General features: G+C 36.4%; 1 protein-coding gene and 1 long non-coding RNA gene across 33 annotated transcripts in view; one reads left to right on the top strand and one right to left on the bottom strand.

Annotated features, from left to right (window-relative positions):
• Positions 1-21,403, bottom strand: part of LOC112207914 (putative STAG3-like protein 4) — a 54,145-nt gene that overhangs the window by 17,689 nt on the left and 15,053 nt on the right. For 13 of the 31 annotated variants that reach the window (XM_063814408.1, XM_063814407.1, XM_063814389.1 and 10 more), the window contains 3 exons: positions 18,746-20,305; positions 3,624-9,148; positions 162-285 (listed from right to left, as the gene is read on the bottom strand). In XM_063814408.1, the coding sequence (XP_063670478.1) occupies positions 20,225-20,305 (81 nt within the window). In that variant the 3' untranslated portion in view covers positions 162-285; positions 3,624-9,148; positions 18,746-20,224. Of the gene's footprint in view, positions 1-161; positions 286-1,309; positions 9,149-18,677; positions 20,306-21,403 lie in introns of those variants that run through there. The other 18 variants (XM_063814412.1, XM_063814410.1, XM_063814411.1 and 15 more) reach the window with 9 other exon arrangements.
• On the top strand, positions 4,436-14,316 carry LOC134810445 (uncharacterized). 2 transcript variants are annotated; one of them, XR_010158490.1, is made up of 3 exons: positions 4,436-4,524; positions 4,917-4,978; positions 5,410-14,316. It is a non-coding gene; the product is annotated as an uncharacterized LOC134810445 (long non-coding RNA). The 2 variants fall into 2 exon arrangements; XR_010158489.1 differs by having other exon boundaries at positions 4,917-14,316.

Below are 21,403 nucleotides of genomic sequence, written 5' to 3'. Positions count from 1 at the left end.
CAGGAAGCTGAGGCAGGAGGACTGCTTCAGCCCAGAACTTCAAGGCCACAGTGAGCTATGACAGTGCCACTGCTCTCCAATTTAGGTGACAGAGTGAGACCCCATCTCTTAAAAAAAAAAAAAAAGGTTGTTTTTAATTCGCTGGGCATTGTGATGCATACCTGTAGTCCCAGCTACTCAGGAGGCTGAGGCAGGAAGATTGCTTGAGCACAGACGTTCAAGGTTACAGTAAGCTACGATGGCACCATTGCGCTCCAGCCTGAGCAACAGAGCAAGATGTTTTCTCTAAAAATAAAGATAAAAATTAAAATCCAAGTAAAATAAATCTTTAAAAGAAACAAAGTGCTTCTCAAACATTCAAGTACAGGGACCTCGGGTAGACTGAAAAAATGAGCCACTAGTGCCTTCCCTGGAAAAAACTCATTAAACAACTTCCACGTGATCATTGTTACTTATAGTTTACTAGTCAACATGCTTAAAGTCTAATTAGAAAAAAAATCCCTGGATATTAAGTTGGGAAACAGACCCAAGTCTGTATCTACATAAAGGTCACCACCTTGGTGACCTTTGGTAAATTTCATTTTTGTTCTTTGATTTCATTTTCTTTGAAAATGAGAAGCTGAAAGCTTTAAAGCTTTCTTCCCATAACTCCGAAATAGTTTATGAGCTCAAAAGAAAATATGACTAAAAGAAATGTGTGGGCATCATTACCTGGCTGCCCAGTATTTTCACGGACACAGACTTGTAACATATTCTAAAAGTTCCTTTAAGGAAAATAACTCTGTAGATATGGACAGCAAGGGAAAAGGGATCAATAAGAAAAAGAAAGGGAAATGAGTTAATGACAAAGGAGGAATGGTAGGTAGTAGAAATGATTCCCCACTTACTTGTTTTTTATCTATAGTCTAGTTATTCCTATTTGAAAACCTACTGGCACCAGGTATTATCAACAGGGATGAGTAATATGTAATTTTTATCTTTACTGGGTTACATTTGGCACAGGGACAGTTGACAGCTGTCAGTCAGGTGGCTGGTCAATGAGGAGATACATATAAAGCTGCCAAAATATTTTTGTTGCTTTAAATACTTACAAGTAAACCATTTTAGCTGGAAATTTTGTTGCACTGAAATTAAATAGGCTGATATTTAAAATATAATTAATTGAAGTTAACTACTGGGAGAATCAAGATTTTCCCTATTAATATATAAGGTTAAATAACATGTTTTTCCAAGTGTCTTTCTGAAACAGGAAAACAATTTTTCTCCACTGTAAATAAGCTATCTGTAAGATAGGAAGATAACTTGCAAATAATGTTTAAAATGCATATGTTTTAATGTTAAATATTTAGAGCAGGTGTAAATCAATGCTACTTTAAACTCCAATATTTTATTAAAATAAACCATTCCCATACATTGAGGGAGTTGGCATAGGTTTTTTTGTGACACAATGTTGAAGATTTATTAGAAAGGACAAACATAGCTGCATGGTGGACAAGAATTTACAGCTTCTCATAATGAAAATTTTAAAAAATGGGATTTTAGACTAAGTCTACAATTCAGGCACAGCTAAAATGATAAATTGTAGTTATTTTGAAATATTTGAGCTATATTTAATATTATTTCCAATAGCTTCATTTATACTTATATAATTGACAGAGTCATAAACAATAGTTTGGCAGAAGCTTTTGGTTTGCTTATACTTAATGACAATGTAATAATTATAGCCAATGGTAATGCATGTGAAAACTTAACAAATACAATTCTGAAGTTGACATAAGAACACATGTTGTTCAGTTTTGCAGTAACTATCATCTTTAAAAGTAAATATTGTGATTGTTTAGGAATATAGTATTTAACAGACTAGAAAAATATAAGTAAATTTTCAAGTGCATGAAATACATACTAATTCTTTAAGAGACTAATGAAGTTATTCTAAAAATTTAGCGACTATAGTTACTCAGGTGTCTGAATCAATATAATGAAACATAATGAAGCATGACAAAATATATATGAAAGTAGCAGCTTGAAATCGCAATAAATACATATATATTTTTAAATGTTTTAATCATTTGAAATATATATGTAACAATTTATAATAAAAAGTATATTTGGGTTTTAATGTTTTAAAATAGGGATTCATTAAAATGTTTGTGGGTAACGTTATGTTTTTAAAATATTAGCTATTTTGTTTGGGTGGAGTATTTCTGATAATTTTTTAAACCACAAATGTTTCATAATTTTCAACAGTAATTACAACAGTTTAAAAGAGTATGTTAGTTATACATTTGTGGCATATCCATGTCGTCACTGATTTAAAAATCATTTCAGGTACAGTGGTCATTAAAAAAGTCAGACCTTATTTTTTTTCCACTATAAAATCATGTGTTAAGGATGTAGATTTAAAGTTATTTATGGGATCATCAGAATAAAACAACTGCCTCATAGTATTAGTAATTTATATTGGTAGGAGTCTTTTCTTTCTTAAGCACCAATTCTACCCCCCACAGCCCAGAAAATTGATTTTATCCATAATAATTTATAGCAGTCTTCATCAATGTATACTGTTGTTTCTTTTAAATTCATTAGCCCATGTTGCTTGTGAATATGGAATTTGGTTATTAAAATGGTTTCATATGTTTACTATGTATAGGCTCTAGCTTTGAGCTGCTTACTTGCTTAAATAAATGTTTTCAATTTACTATAATGCAACAATTTGTAGAGAAATGCTGTGAAGCATAGTTAAAAGAATGAATCCCTGAAATAGAATCACTTTTTAAAAATATGTCCTAACATGTGGTCTCATTTTTTCATGTTTTGCATTAATTAAAGTCCTATTCTAAAAAAAATATTTTTGCCTAAACTTTTGAATTAACAAAATAAAAATAAAAAATATACAAATATACGAATTTTGGAAATCAGTGATGTAAAAACATGCTTTAATACCGTCTTGGTTGTTAATTTCAAAGATTTTTCTCAAAAGACACTCTTTGTAAAGTAATGAGAAAATATTGCCACTTTTAATTATTAAATAATATTTACTACAATACAATTTACTTTTATTTAATTAAACATGCAATATATTTTAAATTATTTAATTATACATGCAGTGTATATTTTAAAAATGTATTAAAATAAAGTTAATTGCATGTTCTCTCTATTCATGTTCTTGTAGCATGCACACATTTAAAAAAACCCAGTACATGTAATTTTTGAAAATAGTATGTACCATTACACCTTTTTATTTGGGAGATTTATTAGAAAATAACTTTTTATTCAGAAAAGATTATGACAGAATTAGATAAAAAGGAGACTAAAATGTGTGTTAAATCGTGTAATATTATAAATGTAATTAACTCTTCAACTTCCAAATATTGAAAACAGTAATGAAAGAGACCAATATTTAAAAATAGAATCTTTTTTTAAACCTAAAAAAAAAAACTAAAAAATTGTTATATGGTAACAGCTTTACTTTCACATAAGGCAAACCCACTGTTGAGTGAGTTGGCTCTGATTCCAATGGTCTCATCAACTTTGTGAACACAGGTACCTCAGTGGTGCCTCTTTCAACACAACAAAATTAACTTTTAGAGATTAAAAAATATATTTTGGCAATTGAAACTCACCAGTGCCTTTCTGCTTCTCCAGGAAGTTGTACCCGTCAGCACCTGCTGAGGGCTTTGTTGTCCAAACCCTGACAGGTAAAAAAAATTCCTGTAGAATAAAGCCAGACCAGCTGGCTTTGAAGAGAAACCCCCAGTTTGGGCTGCGTTTGCCTCCTCTCCTTTTCTATGAAGACCGAGGCTTTGCCCCCTTGATCGTCAAGCCGTGAGATGCGTGATCTCTCTGCACAAGTGTCTGGCAGGCCGAGGTGCACCTGTTTCTGTCACTCTGGAGTAAATTTAGCTGTAAAGGTATCACTGACAACCAGACCTTTGTCAGTGCTGGCAAAAGAACACAGAATTGCTTCCCTCCCCTCCCCCCTCCCGACCCCCTATGCTGCTAGTTCCGATGGAAAATATCCAATCGGAAGTCTATCCAAAAATCATTCCTAAAAAATGAAATTGCTTTCATATGGTATAAAAAAGTAAGTTTCGTCATTTCAAGCAGATTTTAAAATTACATTTCCAAGAATAATCTTGGAACAAGACAAGTTTTCGTTCAATTAATTGTGGCTGGAAACTTTTTAATGGAAACATAGCACATACTTACTTCATTTCAGGTTATTAAATTGTGTTAAGCATAAAAGTTATTTGCCATTCTTTGCTGCAGCTCATTTGTTCTTTTCGATTCTAAGAAATATTAGAAGGTTAAATAACTTATCACATAGGAGAGATTATTCATACTACCAAAATTAGAATGTGTGTAGTTCTGAGGGACTGAATGTCAAAATTGTATGCTCATAGCACTAAAACTATTGGGAATCTAGGATGCCACTGGAACATGTAAAATGGCAGCTAAGGTCTATGGAAACCCTTCATGTTTAGAAACTGGCTAAAGCTTGAGTTCTCTTATCTTTTGGTTAAGGTAAGGACATTTATCATTTATGTGAATGTTTTAGACTAATTTCTTTATTAGTGGTTTGAGCAATATTCCTTTTGAGGAAAATAGAGAGGCAGGCAATATTCATTAATATGTCTGACATAAATAAAATAGTCAAGATATATAAAGCAGCCCAAGGAGTAACATCCTTAGCCAAAGCATTCTGAGCTTCTGCCTTAATAATTATGATTTCTTAAGTGGAGTTAAAAAGAGTTGTACAGAGTACCTGTTCTACCATATTATTGCTGTTTACAGGAGTTGGGTGTGATGAGAAAAGGAAAGCTGGGTCAAAATAAAAAATGCTTTGTAAAATAAACAAAGTTCCTATTTACTTACTATGTATAAACAGCCACTCACCAAGCCTCGTTTCTCCACAGGGCACCACTTTCAGATAAAAACATAGACCTGAATGGCATCATCCAGTATCCAAGGAAACCATGTAAGTACCTCTCTCACTGTGTACTTCTGTTATTCAGATCTTAAAAGCTAGCTGAGTACTGAATAAGTGAGTGTTTTTATTTAATAATTGTAAGGGAGGTACTTTTTAGGAGCCTGCTAAAAAGAAACAGGTTCTTTATTGTTATGTGCGTCATAACAAAACTCTCATGTTTTCATCATATTTCATAAAATTATGTGCTTAGTACCACTCTCTCCATCAATTCTCATTCTTAGGTACAAAATAGTTACTCAAAGTCCTAATGAATTGGAAGTTTCAAACTTTTCCAAGACCCAAACAATGTTTCAGAGTCCTTGTGCCGGGAGTACTTTATTAATTGTAGTTAAACTTGTTAAATTTTAAAAATTAAGAAAAAATTCCTTGGAAAATAATGGTTTATTGGTAAACATGTATGGCAATTTATTTGGCCGTAGGCTTGCTTGAAGAGTGAGCAGGTGAGCAAAGAGACAAGATTACATGTTTAAACCAAGAAAAGAATCTTGAAAGTAAGTGTAATGACCAAGATGCAAAAATCTGTTTGGGGAAATTGTTGGGAGGTTGGCACATTATTTTCTTTATCCCCTCCCCACAAACTAATGTACATTTCTGCAGCTAATATCAAAGTTTTAATTCATGTTCAGGAGCTATGAAATCTACTGTGGAAATTTAGTTTCTAAACAACATGCTACTCTGGAGAAAGACATTCCTAAAATATTTGAAATTTCTACTATTTCCATACTTCGACTTTTTTTTTTGTTATTTGTACTATCTCCTTTTAAAATTAAATTATTTTCAATGTGAAATGATTATTCATTATTGTTTATATAGCTTTTCACGAAAACACTTAACATTTTCTATATACTCATGTAATTATAGACCTCATTTTTTACCTTCTAAATTCACTATATGATTTACCTACTCTTTAAATACAGACATATTACTTTTCATTGAGGGTGGTTTCAGAGTTTTTCATATATATATATTTTTGCTTTTGTCACTCGTGTGTATTTCTACTTTTCCTCTGCAGCATGGCTCCTTGCTAAGCATAAATGGTAGAGATTATCTCACAGTTTCTCTGAAGAATTAGAGAGGTCCTTCATGTTCAATAACTAACTGCAGGAGCATTTCACTTTATCACATAATTATGTCAAATTCTATTGTTTATGCATTTGCATATTTCTGCCTTTTAATATATGTTACCAAACACATCTTTCTGAATTGAGAAAAGTTGTCAGACTAAGGAATTCGCTGGAACTTTGGAAGGGCCTCCTCACCCAATAGGAAGACCTGGCTAGGAATTTAATTTTTTATGTAACTCACAAACTTCACAAGTGTGGAGTTTGAGACCGGAAGTGCTACCAAACTCCACTGAAAGTGGAGTTTGAGGCCAGAAGTGGGATTTCCTTGCTGCATAATAAAAGTGGGCTTTGGCTGAGTAAAATTGGAAGCAGAGAGGGCTTAGAATAGATGTTTATAAAGAAAGAAAATGCTAATTGAAGGGGAAGACCAGGTAATGTTATAATTCACTATTTTGAGAAAATGGAATCTTTTGAATTCATTCTCCTTGTAATACAAGGGAAATGAAAATCTATAGTACAATGCTCATGGCACAATTTTAACTGTTTACATTAAAATATAAATTTTTCCAGAAAAAAAATTTAAATTTGACATATTTAATGAAACCTCCTATAACAAAAGGAAAATTGCTATAGAAATAAATGTGTATATGTATATATATATATACACACACACACACATTTATGTATATATTTGAGATTTTCCATTCATCAGTAGTCACCTCTTTAATGTAGACCAACCTTGTTTAGTAGAACTTTCTGTGATAATGGACATGTTCCATAGCTGCACCATCCAATATGGTACTCACTAGCCATATGTGGCTATTGAGTACTTGAAACATGGCTAGTGCAACAGAGAAACTTAATTTTGAATTTTATTTACATTTAATTAATTTAAATATAAATAGCCCACATGTAACTAGTGGCTACTATATAAACAACCTAGCTCTGGTCTAGATCACTTAGAAATGTGGGGAGAGTCAAATATGTATAGATTTGATATCACTATCAGTTATTTCTTATCTGTATCAACTACCATTGACCATTACTGAAATCATTAATGCCTGAAGAAGTGTGCTCCAACATTAATTTAGCAGGATTTTGAGAAATATTGTCATGTGATAGGCCAAATTGTAAAGAGTACTATTTTGTTTTCATCAGAAATTAAATACCCTCTTGCAGAGATTTTCTATTTCTTTTGGTATTCTGTCATACAATATAATTTTTTATGTTTACTTTAATATTTGAATTATATTACAGTAGAATTTCTTTATGATACTTTCTCAGAGATGAATGCTTTTCATATGGTCGATAGGAAGACATTATAAAATTACTTTATAAGCCTGGGACAGCAACTTTTAAAATGGCCTTTGTAAACAAGACTACATGAAAAAGATAAATACACTAATGAAAATTCTAACTATGGGGACAAATATTTTTAAAAGTTTAGTTATAATTGGCTGGGTGTTGTGGCTCATGACTGTAATCCCAGAACTTTGGGAGGCCAAGGTGAGTGGATCATCTGAGGTCAGGATTCAAGACCAGCCTGACCAACATGGTGAAACCCTGTCTCTACTAAAAATACAAAATTAGCCGGGCGTGGTGGCAGGCACCTGTAATCCTAGCTACTTGGGAGGCTGAGGCAAGAGAATCACTTGAACCCGGGAGGTGGAGGTTCCAGTGAGCTGAGACCACACCATTGCACTCCAGCCTGGGCAACAAGAGTGAAACTCCATCTCAAAAAATAAATAAATAAATAAATAAAATAAAAATAAAAAAAGGAAAAAGTTTTCTTACAAGTTCTGCAATGCAACTTGGCAATACAACTTGGCAAATAATTCCAAAAATGTAATCGGCCTCAAAAAGTGCTCCCTAGCCTTGTTTCTCCAAAAGCTGATTCTACTTCCAAAGCACACATCAGAATTTAAATCTCCCATGACCTTTTCAGGCGTTTAGTGGAAATGATCATTAGGATTTGTGATGATACTTTTATAATAATGCTAGACAGTGATATCATAGATAGGATAATTGCGTATAAAATAATATTGAAAATTTTAAATTTGTATAGATTTTAAAAGTTAGTAAATTCATATCTTGAATGCTGATTATTTGTAGGACATTGAACCTAGAGACTCTGGGAAATATTTTTTTAAGTGGGAGACATCCGTCCTTTTAGGAACTCCATTTATTGGACCTGGGAATGTTCTTTTGGAAGGATAGGATTCAGATAAGCGAGAGAGAGGAGACTTCCTTTGGCATAACCTTGGACAAGCTACTGAGTGTTCCTTCTGCAGTGAAACAATAGGATTCTGGATAAAACATACTTTCTAATGAATTACTTGACTTCAGGAAACTTTTTTAACAACTCTAAAGATCCTTCTTCCTTGCCTCAGGATGAAAAAATTAAAAAGCATGAGGTGAAACTGCTGTTGAAGAGCAATAAACAAACAGGAAAAGTGGGATGGACAATTGAATTGTATGGGTTGTATTTATTTGCAAAGATACTGTTGGAAGTATAGCAGTCACATACTCTATTAGACTGCTCCTAAACCGAGCCTTATTTGAAAAAAAAAACAAGGAGAACCAACAACCACATTTGTAGACCCAGTTTTTTGGTGTCCTTTTTTTTTTTCCTTTTGGTATCTTCAGTTAAGTAGCCAACCACTTTCATATTGTCAGATCTGTTTTCAGAAAGAGGGCCTACTTTTGCTCAGAAACCAGTGTTCTGTGTGGAGAAAACATGGGTCTCCATTGAAGGAATCCTACAAATCTCTGATATCTGCATGTTTGAGAAAGTACTTTCATTCAGACACATGGACTGTAACTTCTGAGTCCTTAACCACCACCTCAAATTAGTATGTATTTGTCTACTTTTAAGTGTATTTAACTTTTTGTTATGAAAATTCAGAATATATTAGAAAAGTAGAGGGAAAAGTGTAATGAAATTTTGTATAACCATACCTACCTTCGACAGCTATCATCTCATGGGCCAGGTTGTTTCATAATTGTTGTTTCCACTTTCCACTTCCACCTCAAATTATTTTGAAGTGAATCCCAGACATGACATCATTTTATCTGGTAACATTTCAGTCTGTATCTTTAAAAGATAAGATTTTTTTAACTTAAAAATGAACCACATCTAGAAAATTAACCACACTTAAAAAGTCAACATTTTCTTACTATTCTCAAATATACAAAACCAATATTCAAAATTTTCTGGTTGTCTCCGAAAGTTTTGTATTCTTTACTGTTTGAAGCAGGATACAAATAAGGTCCATACATTGTAATTGGTTAATATGTCTCCTCTTTTAATCTATAGGTTTATGTTTATTTTTCCTTGTTTCTTAAGAAACTGGATTGTTTGTGCTGTAGAGCTTTCCGTAGTCTGCATTTGCTGATGCTTTCCTGCAGAGTCATTTAATGAGCTCCTCAGCCCTGTTTCTTACCTGTTAATGGGTAGTGAAGACTCTAGAAACTTGATGAAATTCATTTAGGGGATGGGGGACAAGACTACTGGCTCTTTCTCTTTTTGTGACGTTAGCAGGTGTTGTTGATCATTGCCTACATCTATTTATTCCTTAGAGCTTGAAAAATGGCAATATAATTGTCATTTCTGGTTTATTTATTGGGTGGAATGCTTCTATAAAGATAAACTAGTTTGTTAGAGTTTCAATTTATATAAGAAAATCAGGATGGATGCTTTATTCTCTCCCTTTATCAGTTCTTAATATAATGTGTGGTTCCTTAACATCCTCTAAAGTTTACCAATGGTTTAAAAAATTTCATTGTGAACATTAATGCGCTTCAAGCTATTGCAGTTATCATACTTATGAATGCCCAGTTTGCCACATCTCTGATTAGTCAAAGTTTATCTCAGTTGGTTCCTCTGTGTTTTTGAAAGAACCTCAAGTTTTTGAGAGCTTCCAGGATAATTGGTGTGACAAAATATAACAGGCTCATCTTTAATATTTCCTTTCCAAACCTGGAAGCAGGCAATTATCCAAGAAATTTTAGTTTTTTGTCTTGGAACTAGTACTTGAAAACCGTAATCTTAAAATTAGTGAGCTCATTGCTACTGACTTTGTCCTTAATCTAGGCCCTTTCAAAGGAAAGAGCTAGAAAAAGTGTGTGTATGTGTGTGTGTGAGAGTGTGCATGTGTATGTTTAATTTTAAGACTAAATACATCAGGAGCTCACACTAATACTTCCTATTAATATACAGGCCAACAGGATTTTAATTTAGTCACATAAATCTTGTATCATATCAATGTCCTTTCTTCCCAGCCGACCATCCTACAATCTTAATTCTTAATGACAGTAGCGTACTTATTTGCTTATGCTACAAATACACTTACAACAGGCTCAGAATAATAATACCAAGACTACTACCATCAGTAGTGATGTACACATCCTGTGTACACCCTGTGTACAGCCCCCTTCTTCTCTTTAAAGATGTATGTATTACTGAGGTTTTAAGTCATGTAAAATTGTTTCTTTTGGTGTGATTATGCCACCAGCTAGATATAGATAGATTCACTTGGCTCTTTTTGCTTTCAATTTTTTGGGATTAAAATGTTAGCTAGGAGAGACCAGAGCAGTGCATAGTCTACCTCACTTCTCACTACTGAGGTTCTACCTAATTGCATATGAATTAAGAGATTTTCCATTCTGACTGGTGAGAAAAGGCCTATTTCCAGCCCTAGGAAGGTGCCAGGTACTGTTCCCCGTATAATTATTTCCGATGCTTCTTTCCTCAGCCTTGGGTAGCTTCCTCATGCACATATCCAGATCTCTGAGACTCTCTGCAGATTTCAAGAGATTGTTGTCTGTGCATCTGCTCTCTCCTGAACTCTGTCCTGTAAGTTCTAGCTACTTTATTATCCCATATCTTTAGCTCTGTTTCCTCAATTCATGGAGTTTGCCTCCCTTGAGTTAGTTGCCCTTCCTGTGCCACTGCTAAGAAACCTTCACGGGCTTAAGCCAGAGCCTTCATAGGATTCACCTCCCTCAGGGATCAACGTTCTTTGTGGTCTGATAGCTCATGTCTTGACAACCATTGTTTCATATATTTTGTCGGGGTTTATTTTTGGTTGTTTCAGGAAGCAGGGCACATCCAGTCCCTTTCAGTCCATCTTGGCTAGAAATGGAAGTCTCCCCAGTTGTTTCTTAAAAAGGTCAGCTATAGCTTGTTAATCCAAACAGTTTCTTAATATGAAGCTCAATATTTAAATTAAATTTAAAAATATTCTGATTGATGTGTGTTTGTTCGTGTGTCGGAAATCTTTCTGAAACACTGCTGTAGTCTTAAAACTACCAGTGCCACTTCAAGACCTCTTCTTGGCCTATTTCCTCCCAACTAGGCTTCCCCCAACAGATGAGTCCTTTTTTATTTTCTGCCACTTAGAGGCAGTTTTTTGGTTCACTCATTCATTTAACAGACATTTTTGATTACCTATTATGTGTCATATGAAGTGTTGAGAATACAATGGTGAATAAAACACCACTCATTCCCTTAAAAATGTTGCAATTTAATTTTCACACAGAAATTTGAACATGAATGTTCACAGCAACTTTATTTGTAATAGCACCAAACTGGAAATGCCCATATGCCCATCAATGGGTGAATGTTTGGACAGACTGTGATATAAGCATGCTATAGACTACAGCAATAAAGACTAACAAAACTGTTATTATGGGTAACAACCTGGATGAACCTCAAGGAAATTGTGCTGAGTGAAAAAAAAAATCTGTCTTAAAAAGATACATTACTGAATGATTTCATTTATACAACCTTCATGAAATAAGATCATTATGGAGAAAGATTAGTGGTAGCCAGGGGTTAGGGAGGGGAAGGGGAGAGGGTGGGGTGTGCATAAAGTGGTAGCAGTAGGGAGTCTTATGGTGATGGTACAGTTAAGTGTCTTGATTGTGCTAGTGGTTACTCAAAGCTACACATGTGATACAATGACATAGAGCTATACACACATACACAAACAAAAATAACTGTATGTATAGCTGGTGAAATATCTATGGATTCTATGAAAAGCTCCATGGATTGTACTATTGTCAGTTTCCTGGTTTTAATATTGCAGTTTTGCAAGATGTTAACATTGAGAATGAGGACGGGATGAAGGGTGCACATGACCTTCCCGTCCATTTCTTTGCATGTTTTTTGTGAAATTTTAATTACTTTAAAATAAAAAGTTAAAAAATATCTTGCAATTTTGTGAAGAGTACAAAGAACTAAACAGCCAATTATAATAGCCAATTGTATACTACCTTTCACTGAAAATTTTTATTAATTTTTATTTTCTGAAATAATAACTGGTTGTTCACTAAATCCTTTAAAATTTCTTCTAAGAAGACATTCCAGTGTATGTCAGTAGTATAGTTGACAGAGTATTTCTCTCTCATCTTCTGGTAATTTGTGGTGACTGTGTAGTCCTGATTTTTATTATGGCCATGGTCTTTTTTGTATCCTTTCCTATCTCTGTCTCTATAGCGGAGAAAACCATTAGTTATTTCTTGCGCTTATTTCAGCAAAGGGGAAGTAATACATACATATGGGGGAATACCTTGTTCCCACTCCCAAGTCATAAGACAAACGTCTCTACTACTCTTGTCTCTTAAAGCTTCCCCATCAGGTCATGCTTCTATTTGCAGGACATGTATTAGCAGTAGTGCACTAGCAAAATAGTTGTGTTGATTCTCCTCTACCCCCACCAAAGTAATATGCCCTCCTTTTATAGCCTCAGTAAAATACCTTAACCATACAAGGCAAACATTTTGTAAGAATGAGCATGTATTACTACAAAGCAACAGGAGGCTCATGTTCTCACAACATGTTCAAATGTAAGCACAAAGACCCACTCCAGATTTAAATATCAATGAGTTTTGGAATACACACAGCTTTGGCTCATTTCTGGCCCTATTCTGCCATCAGCATGTATCAGCCAAAGCTTTACTCCGACCCATTTAGAAATAGCCTTTGTACGTGAAGATGAACGCATGGTTGTAGTGGGTTTTTTACATAGTCACTTATTACTATAGCTTATTTTAATTTAGTGACAGATTGTCATATATTTTGAGTTTTCTCAAGTTATAAAAGTTTTTTTTCTTTCTTGGAACTAAATAGAATATATATTATTTCTGATATGTTGAGGGAAATTTATGTTGGTTTTGTTCATATTACTAGAAAAGTCACTCAATATGAATTTGTGCTCTTGTGACGTTGTGACAACTCAGTTGTCCTAGAATTTTTATTAGGCTGTTTCTAAATTTCACAAATCCTTGAATAGGTGAGTTTACAATATATAGACTGGAAGTACTTTATTTTTAAAAATTTTTCCCCCAAAACTCACCCCCTCTTCTCAGTGTCAGGAAAACCTCTTTGGAGTTCTATTGGACTAAGTGTCTGAGTCTGTGCCTATGTGGGTTGCTGGAATATTTACCAGGCAGAAAACATTCTTGAAGTTTTTAATTTGATCTGTCTCCTTGAAATAAATATCACGAAAAGTATATATAGGTACCTTTGGTTTGTGTCCTTTACCTTGAAAAGTATAGCAGCCAATTTGAAATTGCCTAGGTCTACTTTGTGAAATTCACCACTTAGTTCTACCTTTGATCTCATGCTTCTTTTTAAAAAATTGATGAATTCATTGGGTCTTGGGCCTTTTTTTTTTTAATTTTGCTTATATAGTCATAATGTACTTTACATTTAACAGGTCATTTATGGTTGATTCAATCCCAAGACTTTTCCTTATTTTTTGTTGTAGTCAATTGTGTACTACTTTTCACTTAAAATGTTTATTGATTTTGATTCTCTGAAATGAAACCCATTTTTGTGCTAAATCTTTTAAAATCATTCTAAGAAAATAGTCAAGTTTATGTATACTTGACTTAGAATATTTCTGATAATTTGTGGTGACTCTGTGGTCCTGATTTTTATATGGCCATGATCTTTCCTGTGTCCTCGTCTTCTCATATCTCTCTCTATAGCTGAAAAAATTACTAGTTATTCCTTATTGTTAATTATTTCTTTAAAATGCAGTCATAAGGATTCTCAAAGTTACACAACGTTCCACAAATTCTATACTTTTTCTACAACCTTAATTAAGATTGCACCAGTGCTAAAATGGATATACACAACCATACTATTAAAAATATTACAAGCATTTTTGGAGAGGAATAGGAATTAACAGGAAGCAGTACGGTTTCCATAGATTTGGAAAGCCACCGAAGAGGAATTTTTTTTTTTTTTTTTTTGGACAGAGTCTCGCACTGTCGCCCGGGCTGGAGTGCAATGGCGTCATCTTGGCTCACTGCAACCTCCGCCTCCCAGGTTCAAGCAATTCTCCTTGCCTCAGCCTCCCTAGTAGCTGGGATTACAGGTGCCTGCTACCATGCCCAGCTAATTTTTTTTTGTATTTTTAGTAGAGACGGGGTTTCACTATGTTGGCCAGGCTCAGAAGAAGTATTTCTTTTAAAGTTGCCTAAATATTCTTAAAGCGTTGATTTTGGAACAAGAGTTGCATAGGCACCACTATAATCCCTCCAGTTTATAAAGAGAAGGCATTTGCCACATCTTCCTTCCCTCCTCTGCTTCTGCCTGAACAAAAGTGTACTGAATCTACTCCCACCTGCAGCAAACCTATCAGTCCCTGGACCAAACTCAACAACAATAGGAAGCATATTTGGAGCCTTTGACTCTCTTTTCCTCATTGGGTACATATAGTGGCCCTGCTACTACTGCTGGGCTCCCATATTATTGCTCATTCTGAGCTGGAATCTCTGCAGTTCACTAGATCTGGGAGGCCATGATTCCGAATTGTATCCTAGGGGCCAGTGTGGCTCTATAGATATGGAAATTGTCCCCTTCTGTCTACACGGGACTAGGCCTCTGCTAAGTTTCCTTGGATCTTTGGATGCTGTCACTATGCCCTAATTCCACTCTGTGGTGTTTCATGAAATAGAATCAGATCTGATGATGGCCACCATCTGCCTGATTTCTAAGTATTCCTGATAGTCTCTGCTACTTCTGCCTGATATGATACCCTATTACTTACAGCTGCTTGCATGACTTCAGTGCTCTTTCTGCCCTTTGAATATGGTGCCTTTCTGTCTTATGGATCTGTGGTTGTCAGTTGTGAATAGTTTCTGCTGTGTATTTGTGATCCCAAATGTGTGTCCTGGCTGGTATTGCTAAACATCCCTTGTGCTTCACACCTGTATCAGAGAGATGGGCCTCAGACATAATGAGTCTTTCCAAGCTCTGAAGGGTGGCATCTCACTGATTGCACCATAGTATGAGTCTCATTCACTCTGTTTCTCCATAGCTCTTCTTGGTTCCAAAACGCTATCTTGGTAACTTATGATAATAAAACCATTAAAATAAGGATTAAAACAAAGGCACGTAATAAAAGGGCGTAGGATAAAACTAAACCAGAAAACCAGGACCTCCCTCAAAGATCCTGCAGTTGAATAAGTTGAATTTTAGGCTCACCTTTCTGCCAGTTGGAGAAAAAGAGAGGCATAGAAATGATGCCACCTACTACCAGATCAGAGTGGGGCAGAAGATTCCAGTTCGTCAGGAGAAATGTTTATGTTTTTCCTAGCTATGGGGAAGCATGTGTTGAGTAGCTTATTATTTTTATATCAAATAATCATATTAAAATGCCAGTGCATCCTTCCTTTCTAGCATGATATACTTCAAAAAATTATTCTTCTTCACAATGCCTTTAGACATGCACTAATCCAAGAGAAATATGATGTGAGCCACATATATAATTTTAAATTTCCTAGTATCCACAGTAAAAAGTAAAAAGATATATGTGAAAATAATTTAATAATATATGCATTCTAGTCAATATACCCCCAAATCTTATTATATCAACAGGTGATCGATATAAAACTATGGACGTATTTTACATTATTTAAAAAATAAATCTTCGGGCTGGGCACGGTGGTTCATGCCTGTAATCTTAGCACTTTGGGAGGCCAAGGCAGGAGGATCACGAGGTCAGGAGATCAAGACCATCCTGGCTAACACAGTGAAACCCCGTCTCTACTAAAAATACAAAAAAAAAAAAAAAAAAAAAAAAAAAAATTAGCCAGGCGTGGTGGCACATGCCTGTAGTCCCAGCTAGTCAGGAGGCTGAGGCAGGGGAATCACCTGAACCTGGGAGGCGGAGGTTGCAGTGAGCCGAGATTGTGCCACTGCACTCCAGCCTGGGCAACAGAGCGAGACTCTGTCTCAATAAAAATAAAATAAATCTTTGAAGTGCAGTGTGTATTTTACACCAATGGCACAACTCAGTTTGAGAAAGTTACATTTCAAGTACTCAATAGCCACATGTGGTCAGGGGCTACTGTATTGCAGTGTGGCCTTCCACAATGGGGCAAGTGGTGCAACGGTAGGAGGGCACCTCCTGATTGTTAAAATATTCTTGTGATACTTGCAGTCTTGAGATTCCTCAGCTACAATTACCATCAGGAACCTTGAAAGGAAATTTCTTCAGTGTTCTTCATACTGAATGGCCATTAATTCAGAAGTTATAATTTTTTTATGTCACCAAACTAACTTGATGAGATGAACAAACAGATTGCTGTTTTTAAGAAAGTGAGTAACTTACTCTGAAAACCTCTGGACCTTTACTTTCAATGCCTTCATCACTAGTGAATTCACTAATTTATGTAATCAGGGAAATTCTCTTGAACTATTTTTAATGGCACCTACTTCCTTAAGACTTCCATGATTTCACCTGCTTTCTTTCCTGAGGCTTCAAAGGGAATCAGTTTGTAATTTTTCAGTGATATTCATGACTTTGTGCTTGGCATGCAGTTACTTGTTAATTTCTTTTTTAGCTTCTTGTTGAGAACTGAGACTTGTTGGCTGTCCTCCTCCCTTTTAGTGCCTTGCATGGTGTAAAGTGTAGTCAGTAACGTTTGTTGAATGCACATGTATGTACCTTCTCTGATTTAAGGTCTGGAAGGCAGGACATGGTTTTCTTTTTCAGTATATCCTTTCATATATTTTTAGCTGCTAGCATAGTTTGGTTTATTCAGTTGGTGCTTAATAAATTCTTGCCAGCTGGACTAATAACTTATAATTAGCCTCCCAAGTCTTAGTCCGCAACTATGTTCATCAAGTTGTTAAATTACATATTTGAAAAAAAAATCACCATTTTCATTTAGAGGAACAAATACAAACAAATATATCTACCAACCTACCTTGATGGTTCTATGAAACCTAACTGACTCTATGAAAAAAATGAAAAAGTTAACTAAGAGTGTACTACTACTTTTAGTTAAATGCCAATGAAGTATAATATATAGTTGTCAGAAGAAAAAATATAAGTATTGTTGTAGTTCATAAACATTATGATAAAATAATTTAGTTCATGATATTTGAATCATTCAATTCTTTCATTCGACAAACTGACCACCTATTATGATTAACACATTGTGTTGGGCACAGGGGATAAAAAAAGATAAGGTTGACCCTCAAGTTGCTCACATGTTAGTTGGAAAGTCAGATCATGCCAAAGAATTCTCTAAAACATTTCTAAGTTTAGAGCAAGCTACTAATGGGAGAAAGGCTCAGTGAAGTCTACTTTTTATTATGTTTTCCTTATATGGTGTCGGCTAATAAGTATTTGGGGAATAAATGTGTAGATAGTGGTCTGTTTAAAAGAAGTTACATTATTTGGCATTTATTACATTTTATTTATTTTCTTAATTGATTAATTGCAGTTAAATTACCTTAGCATGCAAGAACAGATTCTACAGATTTTGACGTATGATTAAGCAGCATAAAGCATAACTAATGTGGTTTTAGTGGCATGCTATGTATTAAGGCATGAAATTTAAATACACACTTCATCAAGATCTTTTTGCAGTTACAGTGAATTAGAAAGATTCAGATATTGGAACTCCCTCCAACTCCTGGGTTAGGGAGAGGCAGGAATTTTATAATTGAGATTATTATAGAAGAGTGTCCTGACATAACTGATTGACTTTAGTGATGTGCCTTGAAAGTTCAAATTCAATGTGTGCACTTATTTCAGTCAGCTTGTCCTGAATGTTTAAATAAGAAATACTCTTTCTGGGTATTCTGAATAACTCGTTGTACATTTATTCCTAATAGTGAGCATTTGGACTAATGATGGATTACTAATGAGCATGTAAATGTACCACCTGATTACATTAATATATGATCTTCCATGATGAGGTCTGAAATGAACATTTCTAATATGTATTTCTTTTCCCCAAATGGCACTGTGGTGTATACTGAGCGGGACTGAGACGAGGGTGTTCTTAAGAGCCACTGATTTAGTCAATTATCAAAAATCACATTATAATAAATGCTGTTCTAAGAATTTTGATTAACCTTTAAATAAATGTTACTTTGGAGAAAAAAAATCTGCCAAATGTGTTAATGATAAATTGTGAAGTGGTAGTAATTGCAAGTATGGCTTTATAGATAATATAGTTAATTGATACCACCCTCTCAAGCATATACAGCACATCAGCTGCTATGAGCCTGGGTGATAGTAATGGTGTCTATGGCATTTATGATGCATTGAGGATGACATGAGTAAAATGAAAACTTAGAGCACTCACCAGGGTCATTCTTTCATGGACATCTGATGCCCATGGTCAAGTAAATTTTTAATGACACATAGTCACTACACACCTTTCAGCCTTCTGGAGAGGTTAAGTGTACATTGATCTGTCCTAATTAGCCTTGCAGAGTACTTCAGACATCCCTGCAGGAACACTATTATTTAATAAAATAGAAGCTGTTTTTTCACAAGCTCAGCACTTGCTCCTTGGATAGCTGTATTGTTTTTTTGCTCTTCTCTCCTTTTAAAACTCATATCTCATGTCTCATGTTCGTCTTTGTCTTTGACAATGTAGTATTAATGCAGCTGCATGAAAAAGTAAGCAAAATTAAGGAATGAGTCTGATTATGAAGGTTGATTGCTATTATAAGAACCCGTAGAGCACACATCCATTCCTTCCCTAATGACCCCCAAAAAAGGCAGCTTGACCCAGGAAAGTAAGCCTTTTAAATTGTGGCATCTGGGCTGGGCACCATGGCTCACACCTGTAATCCCAGCACTTTGGGAGGCTGAGGCAGGCAAGTCACTTGAGGTCAGGAGTTCGAGACCAAGCTGGCCAACATGAGACCTTGTCTCTACTACAAATACAAAAATTAGCCAGGCGCGGTGGCTCATGCCTGTAGTCCCAGCTACTTGGGAGGCTGAGACAGGAGAATCACTTGAACCCAAGAGGCAGAGGTTGCAGTGAGCCGAGATCGTGCCACTGCACTCAAGCCTGCGCTACAGGGTAGGACTCCTTCTTAAAAAAAAAAAAAAAAAAGGTGGAGTCTGGGCTATAGGGCCCAAGGTTCTGAATTTCTAACAAGCTCCCGATAATGCCCAAGCTCCTGGTCCATGGGCCACACTTTCAGTAGCAGGGTTCCAATAGTATTTCCTGGCCGAAGCCAGTGGCTCATGCCTATAATCCCAGCACTTTGGAAGGCAGCAGGTAGATCACCTGAGGTCAGGAAATTGAGACGAGCCTGGCTAACATGGTGAAACGCCATCTCTACTAAAAATACAAAAATCAGCGGGGCATGGTGGCACACACCTGTAATCCCAGCTACTTGGGAGTCTGAGGCAGGAGAATCGCTTGAACCCGGGAGGGGGAGGTTGCAGTGAGCTGTGATTGCACCACTGCACTTCAGCCTGGGTGACAGAGCAAGACCCTGTCTCAAAAAAATATAAAATACTGGCTGGGTGCAGTGGCTCATGCCTGTAATCCCAGCACTTTGGGAGGCCAAGGGGGTGGATCACCTGAGGTCAGGAGTTCAAGACCAGCCTGGCCAACATGGGGAAACCCTATCTCTACTAAAAATGCAAAAATTAGCCAGGCATGGTGGCAGGCACCTGTAATCCCAGGTACTCAGGAGGCTGTGGCAGGAGAATCGCTTGAACCCAGAAGGCGGAGGTTGCAGTGAGTTGAGATCACACCACTGTACTCCAGCCTGGGCAACAAAAGGGAAACTCTGTCTCAAAAAAAAAAAAAAAAAAAAAGATGTCTATTTATTCAAATGAGGAATGCACATTTACAAAATTCCAAAGGTACAAAAGAGTAAGCTGTTAGAATTTCATGTTTCTCTCCTGTCTCGCAGCCACGTTGGTTTGTTCTCCTGAGGGAAGAGCTGTTTCCAATTTCTTGTGTGCATTCTCTGAAACGGTTATGCATATACATTCACATCTGGGTGTATACAATTTTTTTTTTTTTTTTGAGACGGAGTCTCGCTCTGTCGCCCAGGCTGGAGTGCAGTGGCATGATCTCGGCTCACTGCAAGCTCCACCTCCCAGGTTCACGCCATTCTCCTGCCTCAGCCTCCTGAGTAGCTGGGACTACAGACACCCACCACCACGCCCGGCTAATTTTTTGTATTTTTAGTAGAGACGGGGTTTCACCGTGTTAGCCAGGATGGTCTCGATCTCCTGACCTCGTGATCCGCCCACCTCGGCCTCCCAGAGTGCTGGGATTACAGGGGTGAGCCACCGTGCCTGGCCATATAATTATTTTTACATAAACTGTATGCCATTTACACTGTTCAGCACCTCACTTTTCTCACTAATGATATATCTTGGAGATTGGCCTCTGTGGGTGCAGGAAGGCTTCCTCACTTTTCATGGCTGCAGAGTCTATGGTACGGAGGTCCACAGTTTTATTTCATTTATTTATTTATTTAATTTTGAGACAGGGTCTCAGTCACCCAGGCTGGAGTGCAGAGGCACCATCTCGGCTCACTGCAACCTCCCAGGTTCAAGCTATCCCCCTGCCTCAGCCTCCCTAGTAGCTGGGATTACAGGTGCCCACCACCAAGCCTGCCTAATTTTTGTATTTTTAGTACAGACGGGGTTTTACCATGTTGGCCAGGCTGGTCTTGGGCTCCTGAGCTCAAGTGATCCGCCCACCTCGGCCTCCCAAAGAGCTGGGATTACAGGCGTGAGCACCATGCCCACCCATGCCTTTTCTTTTTTTAAGAGAGAGAGTCTCACTCTGTCACCCAGGCTGGAGTGCAGTGGTGCAATCATAACTCACTGCATCCTCGAACTCCTGGGTTCAAACAATCCTCCTGCCTCAGCCTCCTGAGTAGCTGAAACTACATGTGAATGCCACCACACCCAGCTAATTTTTTGTTTGTAGAGATGTAGAGACAAGGATCTTGCTATGTTGCTCAAGCTGGTCTTGAACACCTGACTTCCAGCCCTCCTCCTGCCTCAGCCTGCCAAATTGCTGGGATTACCAGAGTGAGCCACCTCGCCCA

The sequence above is a fragment of the Pan troglodytes genome, chromosome 6, assembly GCF_028858775.2.
Source record: "Pan troglodytes isolate AG18354 chromosome 6, NHGRI_mPanTro3-v2.0_pri, whole genome shotgun sequence".
NCBI classification, from domain to species: domain Eukaryota; kingdom Metazoa; phylum Chordata; class Mammalia; order Primates; family Hominidae; genus Pan; species Pan troglodytes.
This window is presented reverse-complemented; position numbering and strand designations above follow the sequence as displayed.